Source organism: Monopterus albus, unplaced genomic scaffold (genome assembly GCF_001952655.1).
Source record: "Monopterus albus unplaced genomic scaffold, M_albus_1.0 scaffold1.1, whole genome shotgun sequence".
NCBI classification, from domain to species: Eukaryota; Metazoa; Chordata; class Actinopteri; order Synbranchiformes; family Synbranchidae; genus Monopterus; species Monopterus albus.
Genome location: NW_018127881.1, coordinates 3,488,371 through 3,498,215, shown reverse-complemented (window position 1 = coordinate 3,498,215; position 9,845 = coordinate 3,488,371). Strand labels below are relative to the sequence as shown.

At 40.7% G+C, this 9,845-nt stretch overlaps 1 protein-coding gene across 1 annotated transcript in view; it reads left to right on the top strand.

Annotated features, from left to right (window-relative positions):
* The window catches only part of apcdd1l (adenomatosis polyposis coli down-regulated 1-like), a 13,961-nt gene extending 8,575 nt beyond the window's left edge, over positions 1 to 5,386 (top strand). Inside the window, exons 2-4 of the mRNA XM_020615753.1 lie at positions 1,829 to 2,012; positions 3,101 to 3,620; positions 4,113 to 5,386. Coding sequence (XP_020471409.1) covers positions 1,829 to 2,012; positions 3,101 to 3,620; positions 4,113 to 4,886 — 1,478 coding nt within the window. The 3' untranslated portion in view covers positions 4,887 to 5,386. The remainder of the gene's footprint in view (positions 1 to 1,828; positions 2,013 to 3,100; positions 3,621 to 4,112) is intronic.
* The last annotated feature ends 4,459 nt before the right edge of the window (positions 5,387 to 9,845 follow it).

Here is a 9,845-nt window from a genome sequence, read left to right as displayed (position 1 = left end):
AGCTTTCATACAGTCTAAATTGTTACAATTTTTTGATTTAGTGGGATATAAGACTGCAGTGTTTATGTATAAAGCCAGGAGCAATTTATTACCTGGTGGAATTCAAAAACTATTTAATGAAAGGGAAGGGGGATACAATTTAAGGGGTCAGTTAAATTTAAAAATTCATGCTATACGTACAACCAAAAAAAGATTTTGTATTTCCATAAGTGGGGTAAAACTATGGAATAATTTAAGTGCGGACATAAAAAATAGTAATAGAATTGACGAGTTTAAACATAAATATAAAGGTATGTGTCAATCAAGATACATGCAAGAACAGGTTTAATGATTAATTAGATGGAACATTGTGGGTGTGTTGTATGAATGTTAATACTCTGGAATAATTCTTTAATATATTACTTGTGTGGTGTAGAAGATAATTATTTAAGAATGTAATTATGTAAGAATGTTAACACTGTCATAATTTTTAGTATATTACTTGTGTGGTGTAGAAGAGAATTATTTATGTAGAGATACTACTTGCAAACCAATGATGGTAAGATGATGTCATGGGGTAGGACTGGATAAGTCTGACTTCTTCCTACTCCATTCAAACTTGTAATAGGTGTAAGCAAATTGATAAGGGATTAGCATTTGTGGATATGTGTGAAATTATGTGTGTTGACATAACTGTCTTTACATGCTTGAAAGAAAGAATAAAGAATACACAGCTAGAAACTAGCTTCTAAACAGAGTGGAGCATTTCACTCAGTAGTTGGTGGATACCCAAACAGAGCTAAAAGAGAAAAGAAAGAACACTAGACTTACATTCACCAAGAGGCCAGAAACATGACTCCAAATGAATAATAATGTTGCTCCATAACATCTGGAGGTATACCATTTCAATGCTGTGCTCACAACTTGTTTCACTGCTCCAAAATGGCAAAATAAGAGTTATTGCAGGTTTAAGAATGAGAGGGAAAAGGTCAGAGAGAAAACAGGAGATGGAGGCATCTGTGAAAACTCACTCCCCTTGCTCTTTGACATTTGTTATGGGAGGATGAAAAGTTATAATTTTCACAATCACGTTGTCCAGAGATACCTCAGTGGGTGTCTTCATATTGCAACCTTGAGGGTGCAATCAGAAAATCTTCTTGCTTTTGTCTTGTCTGAAACAGTTATGTGCGGTTACGAACAATGACGGTCAGATTTCATATGTGCATGCGCCAGATCAACAAATGCAAAGACTGACTACTCCTTTCATTAACTATTAGTGTTTGGGAAAACTCAAGTTAGGACATTCATCATCATAAGTGGTTCATATTATCAGTTGATGTGTTTGGATCAGCTGGCCTGCAGCTATCGGTGACCTGGAGTTTGCTTTATCTTGATGATAATAATGCATATACCGTATACAGAGAGCACATGCTCATGCACAAACAGATCCTGCCCAGAAGCAAACCCCAAAATACAGACTGCAGATTGCAGCTGCAGGCTGATTGAAGTGACAAGCCAAAACCGTCTGCGCTGTGGCCAACATCCCGTTTCACAGTTATGTATGGTTTCTATAGCTCAGAGTCATCACTCATTACATGGAAAATTTACCACAATTACAGTCCTGAAACAGCCTGCAGTCAACCAGAATAGAGCTTTGATGTAACAGAGAGAAGATGTGAATAATTCTTTATATCTGTTACTTGTTCCCTTCTTTTCCTTATGAAGGAGGCTGATCTGAAATGAATCATTTTGGTGTCTAGCCTGGAAATCTAAATGAAGTGTAGTGGAGCCTCTGTGTTTATCTCATTAGATAAGTGGCATTGTTTACTCATTTTCCTTTACCCTATAGCTGTGTTTGTGGCTGGAACTGGGAGTAAACAATGGGAGGTGCCGACAGCCTCCTTCACTTCCTCCTTCAACCTCAGTGAGATCCTGCAGTGGGAGCCCCACTGTCAGTACCACCACCTACAGGACAAAAGGAGAATCTCAGCAGAAATCCCGCCAAGACTGGACGGCACCTGGGTGTCCACAAGGTAAACTGACATTCAGTTGTTACAGCAATGACTACCTGATATGCACTTACCTCACTAATATGAAATACATTTCATACAAGAGCACCTGTTGGTGAGTAAACATTTCAAATAAGATTAATGAAAAATATATCAAATGCAGACATTTCCACACAGGGTATGTGGGATCATGAAATGGGTTGAATGATGAAGATTATGTGACTCATATGCTATGACCTTCACAAATACCAGAAGTTAACCCAAGTGGGAGGTTTTAGACAAATGTATTGCACAGCACTCACGATAATCAAATACGAAAGTATTTTGGAGGAGTAACATTGATCCTTCCAGTTTTAGAGAATTTGAGAATCTATGCCAAGGAGCAATGAAGCTTAATAGCTCTGTCACCCATTACCTCATCTTTTAATACACTGTCTCTTTTAACTGCTAATTTTGTGAAGAATTTGCATAAAAGTTGTTTTCCTGTATTTTAACTGAAGTAGATACGAGCAGAGCTTAAATCTAGCATAAAAAAAACACAGGCAGTTCTGGGATGATGCAAAACACTGTTAAGCCTTCTTAAATTTGTGGGCAGATTTGTCTGTGATCCTTTTACACTTACACACAAATTCATGCTGAACGGAACATGCATGAAAAGTTTCTGATTAGATAGTTAGATTCTGGTTGCTAATTAGTGGTTATTAACAGTAACACTAATGGATCTAGATAATCAGTAGAGATTCCCATGCTGTGGAATTCAGATGAAACTGCCTATCAAGCCAGTAGGGCCAGCTAGTGTAGTTTAGTCTAGGCCTGGTTAAGGAGCTGAGTATCTGCTGTTTGTTTGGTTGAGGGCAGAATTCAAACAGCGTGTTGAGTGTCTGAGGGCTCACCCTGACACCCTATGCAGGGCCTAATGACACACTAGGTCAAAATATCATTTATTTGGGCTTCCTATAAAAATGCTCACCAATGTTTTGCAGATATTACAATGTGCATTGCTAAACTGAGGGAAAATGTTCAAATACCGTGTCATTTTGATGGTCATGCCTCAGTTTAGCACTAACACTATTCTCTTTCTAACTATTTCTCCCCTCCCCCTCTGTGTTCAGATGTGAAGTTCGGCCCGGCCCAGAGTTCCTCACCCGCTCCTACACCTTTCACCCCAGTCGTCACTTCAAGGCCCTGCAGCATTATTACACTGACAGCAGCTGCGAGGACCCGGCCTACTCCCTCATGATCAGGGGAAAGTTCCGTCTGCGTCAGGCCTCCTGGATCACCCAAGGAGGAACTGAAGCTGAACACCACCTCAGCAAGGTGGGCATCGTGGTCCACAGCCTGGCAGCCAAGCAGAGGCTGGCCTCCAGGCTGCCTTCGACCTGCGTGGGTCTGATCCTGGGCCAAGTGGTGCCGGGGAAGCTGTATGATCTGTACAACACACGGACAGGGAGGGGATGTCTGGCAGCACTGGGCTTCTCCATGATGGAGATGGGTCTGATAAGGGTTGAGACTCAGCACCACAACCATGGAGGGAAGGTCCAGGAGCTGTTCTTAGGAGATATCCACACTGAGTGGGCACAGAGAACGCAGCACAGACCAACAGGGTACCAGCAGCCACTCCAGAACGCCATGGTGAGAAATGACGGTGCATATTTGTTCGGAAAAAGCCAACAAAAGATTGAATAAACGAGTAAAATATTATCACATTATACAGTTAAATATTCGTTATCTAAAAGCCTCACTTGATCAGTGTTGGTCATCTTTTTTTGATGCTTTATTTTTTCACATTATAACAGAACAGTATGGACAACAAGAATTACAAAAACATAACTGAAAACAGTAACTGCAAATTCCCATTGTCTGACCAACATTCCAAAGTCCCCAAATATTCAGTTCAATATCACCACAAAAGTGAAAAAACATATTTGAAAAACTGAAAACATCAATTGTTTTGCATGTTTGCTCAAAAAAATAAGTTACCAAAATTATTGCTCATATATTTGTGGCCAGTTGACAATCAAGCGATCATTTGCTCAACTAATTATTTCAGATTTAAACAACAAAAAACACTTTTGGTTTTAGACTGTTGCTTGAACTATCCTACCTCTCCCTGACTTATTGCAGCATCACCTCCACCCCTGCCCTCTGTGCGCTCTAGTCTACCGCTCCTCGGAGCAGCGCCCGCCAGTGTTGCCTCACAGCCCTGCAGCCACTCAATCTCTGGCTGGACACTGGGTCAGCCAACGCTGTGAAACCCGTCCAACCGTCCTTTTCCTCACCCGAGACTTCACCTTTGATCCTGACCAGCATGCATGGGAAGGCATCTACCGGCACTACTTGGACCCTGCCTGCTCTCGGCCCACGTTCACCCTGAGGGCCTCTGGCCACTATGCTCAGGGAAGCCCCTCCGCTAAAGTTGCGGGAGCCTCTGAGTTTGTCTTCAAGGTCACCCAGGTGAGGGTTAGAGCCATGGACAAGCCCACAGCCAAGTTGCTGAATGGGACAAGGCCAGGAAAATGTGGTCGACCAGGAGGCTGGAAGGTCGGAGCGGAACACGACGTGACTCCAACAGATGGGTGCACGGTGCTGGGCATCAAACTGCCACATAAGGAGTTTGAGCTTTTCAAGACTGAGCTGGACCACAAGAAACATCCCCTGCTGTTCATTGGAGAAAGGCCGACTGACGGGTCAAGTCCAGACCACCCACAGAGGAGGCCCACTTCCTTTCAAGCTCCCATGGTGCTTTGCAGTGGGGGGGAGACTCAGCCTTTGCATCACTATGGATCAGTTTTCAACAGCAAACAGGTCCAATTAGCAGCAAGTGGGACAGAGAGGCTGACACAGTTGGTGCTACTGGCGTTTGGATCTGCACTGTGTAGCTTATTCTGTGTTTATTAGAGACATTGTTCACAAATCAAGTCTGTTACACAGCTGGAGTCATTGATGGGCATTGTCTTCTGGCAGCTTTCCTTCATTCTTCTTCTATAGGATGATGACCAGAAAAATCACGAGACATTTGATAATACAAAGCAAGGTCCCTGTGGTGAAATGTAGACCAGCTATTTCTGCATCAAATGAAAACCATAGACATCCCAATAGACTTTACACCAAGATGCAGTATAACTGAAGCACTTTGTACAGATTTTTTTAAACCAACTTACTGGAAAGAAGAAAAGCCAGAAAGTTGAAAGTGTTTTATCAGTACTCTAAACAACTACCACCTTCATTGGTGTAATGCCACTGTGGAGTGAAATGCTTCTTTATCTCTATCCTCTTTCAAAGCTCATGCATTAGTCTGCTTTTCTACCAATCAGTGTAAACAAGTCAAAGGAGTATTTATTTTAACCTTTTATACTGTACTTTCTCACAAAAAAAGATGGTCTAATATTTTTACTTAGTTCTGCCATTTAAATGATTTTTATGTGTAATAAAATTGCTTTCTATAACATCTTGTTTTCAGTCAGTAAAACACAGCTAAAAGAGTCTGCAGCGTCTGTGAGTCTGTACAGTACAAGCAAGAAAGTAGGACTTTACGCTAAATGCTAACATGCTAATTGGAGGGGGGGGGTTTACCCCAATGGTAAGTGAGCACAATTCTAGAATGGATTAGAAAAATACTATTCTAATCACTATTCAAAATGTAAAAGAATCACCACTGACACACTAATAACAGCAGGTGTAACTAATAAGGAAATAGGAAAACCCATCAACTGCAACTTCAGTGAAAACCAAAAGAAGCAGAGATTATTGCAAATCCACCACATGCACGTGCAGGAACAAAGTAGCCCTAAACTCCTTCCATAATCAGTCCCACTTCACACCCAGAACTAACTACAAAGATTAGATGTAGTCATTTAAAGCTCACATACAACTTAAAATAAATAAATAAAGCTGTATAACCCCACATAAAAAGGCAAGGGCAAAACAGCAGCTGGTATCCTGAAACTTTTCCTGTTTGCCACTGTGCAGAACATTGTAATGCTGCTGATCCGTATACCTAACCTCAACTGCTTTGAAGAAGAATACCCATCTTACAAGTCTGCCAAGCAACATGAAGCGTGTCTGAGCAGCTCATGGTACCTGCACCGGCCTAAACAGATTTAGCTTTATACAGGTGTCGGTCATTAGACATTACCTGTTTGTCTAATGGGGAGGGCTTCCTAAGAGCTACCTGTCAACTGATTGCTTAAGGGGAAGGAGCTTCTAGAGAGTGAAGGTTAACTGTCACACCACACATGTTAATCTTAAGGTCATGCTAAATGAAAAGTCAAGGTATCATCAAAGCCAGGATGATTCATCCTCTGGTTAACCATTAATGTCTGTACTTTCATGGTCATTTAGTAATTGATGAGATATCTTAGCCTGGACCAAAGTGGTGGACCAACCAAGTGACACAAGTAAAAATTTAAGTTTACTTGTGGTGTGTCCCAAAGCTGCTGTTTTATTTCAAGGAGCAAGCAGAAAATTGTGACTGTAGCATCAGCTGGACTTTGTCTTCTCTTTGGTGTTCATACTGTGGTCTGGTTCAAAGCCCAGACAGTGGGCAAGCTTACTACCATTAGATTAATAACCGTCATATGGCTCACACATTACACAAGACATTCTGGCACAGGTCTAGCTGCTGAAAACACACAGACAGTTATCAGACTGGTTGCACAGTGCATCATAAGAACGCACAGCTGTAGCCAACAAAACAGATTTCGCAGTAGCTCCAACAACAAATGAGCCAAGACAAGCAGAAGTTCAGGAGACAACAGTGGAACATTTAAACCCAGATTTCCAGTGTTATGACTGAAGCAAGTGAAGCATCGTGCGTCACAGGGTGATATTCTCCATTCGTAAAGTCCTGACACCTGCTTCTTCTGACTGCAGGCATTTCAACTCAACTCAGTGCGAATTTATTAAGCAACTTTATCACTCAACTGTCAACAATGTCTTGACCTTTACATATAAAATATTTTGAAGTAGCTACTTTCCATGTAGAGTTAGCAACATTACCAATGAGGCAAACTAGAGTGTTAAGCCATCAATAAACTGGCAAACATTAGCAGATGTGTTTATGTCACCTGATGAATGTACAACCCTGTCTCCTAAAATCTATTATCTATTAAATAATTATCTATAAAAACAATGGGACATTTTTAATTTACATATTTGGCAAGTCACAATAATGCTGATACTGAACAAACTGGTACCATCCACAAAATTAGATGCAGTAATTACAGATACTTCTGTGGGTTTCTAATGCACAGTTAATGTAAAAATATGGATTATTATTTAAGATTTAAAACCAACTTTTCAAGCCTATAACAATACACAGTTCTTTCCAACAGGTTTTTATCTGTGGTGCAGCTTTAGAGCAAAGAAATAAGGGGTAGTTTAAAAATTGGTTTCCAAGAAAAATTAAAATAAATAAATAATGAGATAAATGATGCTAGTTGGCTTTTTAGTGTTAAACCCATTGAGACAGACAAAGAAAGAAAAAGAGAGATGGTCCTTTCCAAATGCTACATACTGTTCCTATTAACTCCTGTGTGAATAACGATGGCAGCTGCTTGCCCCATGAGGTCATCCTTCAAACTTGGATGGAGAATATAGGTCTCAAACCCCCACAAGCCACCAACAAAAGAACAAAAAAGCAAAAAAAGAGAGCAGAGACTGATTGGAAAAACTGAGGGTGGATGAGTGGCATTTATGTCTACAAAAATGTGCAGAATCTGTCACTGAATGGCTCCTGAATCTGGATAAATGCTTGCTGCCTAATCCAGCAGGAACGGCACGGATTCACCCAGGCTGTCACGCATTGACGGCTGGGTGGTGACGGATGTTCATAGTCTGTCTGTGGTTTCTGCTGCACGCCATAAAGTACAGAGACTGTCTAGGCAGAGTGCAGAGCCAGATTTTTAGCAATCAGGCCCAGTGACGCATTGAAGGAACTCACTGAATAACAACAAACAATGATGGATCCAGTTTTTATTAGCAATGTAAAAACCAAGCATCACTGCATTTTGGTTAGGTTTGTGAGTGTCTAACCTGAGGCACTGAAACTGGTAGGCTTAAGCTCCATAAGCCAAGTGAGTGAGTCTTTGTAATTCTTGGAGCTGAGATATAGTAACATTCTCAGCATTTTGAGAAATGCTTATTTGACTTCTTGCAGAGAATCTGAGAGAATCAGTACCACTCTTATGTGCCCGAACCAGAAGACTGTTAGCTTAGCATAGCACACCGGTGGAAGTAGTATTAAGATCCTTTACTTAAGCTGAAGTAATAAACACCACATTGTAAAAATACTCCACATAGGCACTGCAGAAGACTAGACACTGTTCCCAATAAATGATCACGTGTAGCCATTTACTTTATTAGTGATACTGATCTCCTTATATAGTTGAGCAAGAAAGTGATCAAACATATTTCCCAAAACCAGAAACTATTCCTTTATGCCAAAATAGAAATGATGCTGCATTGTATAAAACTTTGAATTACTTAATGTTTTGCTGGCACACCAAGTAAACAACACTAGGATTAAGGGATAAATGGTCATATAAGAGCAAACTGGTCAAAATTCCTTCACTGAACAAGCAGTTGAAATCCTCCAGAGCAGAAATTAAATCCAAAATTCTGTCAGTCCAGCAACATACTGTATGTAATGAGGAAACTCTTAAGGGCCACAATACAAGAGGTAAAGCAGAAATGGCCAAGTTTCCTATAGATTAAGAAAAGAAAGAAAGAAAAACAAAACAAGCTCTGAGGAGTTTCCTTTCAGCTAAACCAAGTTTCCAAACCTCAGCAGTTTGGTGGTTTAGTCTGATAAATGTTCTAGTGGTGAAAAAAAAAGAAACAGTGCTGCTTTTGGAAAGAAACTCAATAGAAAATAGAGCAGAAGGTATGCTTTTTTTCTACCATCTCCTGCCTTCCCATAAAAATCTTGCATATGCAGTTGATGCACACACACATCACTGAGGTGACATCACTGCAGTAGTATGGATAACTTCCAACCTCCCTCAGTGATTCAAATTTCAGGCACAGTTAAGAAGTTAAGACAATCCTATTATTTCTGTAAGAATATGAGCTGCAGCTGCCCCATAAAAACATCAGCCATAGGTTGGCTGGATGAAACAGTAAGTTTCTACTGAAAAATATGTCTTCTTGGTTCTGAGACAAATGAAGGAACATTTTTGCTCACAGTCCTGCAGTAACAGGGCAGAGACGGCATGTTCCTGCTTGATCTCATGCCAAACAAAAAAACGAGTTCCGTTCTGTCATGACCTCATGCTCATTTACTTTACCAGCTACTGAAAAGATCTGACTTATCAGCCTCCACTTTTCTTTGCCTATGTTTTTTTCTTTCTTAAAACAAACTCTTCATCTATCAGGACACCAGCGGTGGAAAAAATATACAGATCTTTTACTTAAGTAAAAGTACCAATAAAATAACATAATAATACTGCACTACAGGTAAAAGGCCAGCATTCTAAATCTTAACTAAGTGCTCAAATAGCAAAATATTGTCAAAAATGTTGTGCAGCACCTGAGGCTGATATTATAGTATATTAGTGCTCATTCCTAATCCTGTCCATCCTGGTCACTCCTAAAGAGAACCTCAACATCCTCATCTCTGCTACCTCCATCTGAGATGAGGATGCTGAGGTTCTCTTTAGGAGTGACCAGGATGGACAGGATTAGGAATGAGCACATCAGAAGGACCGCCCAGGTTGGCTGTTTTGGGGACAAGGTCAGAGAGGCCAGATTGAGATGGTTTGGACATGTGCAGAGAAGGGATAGTGGTTATATTGGTAGAAGGATGTTGGAGATGGAGCTGCCAGGCAAGAGGTCAAGAGGAAGGCCAAAGAGGAGATA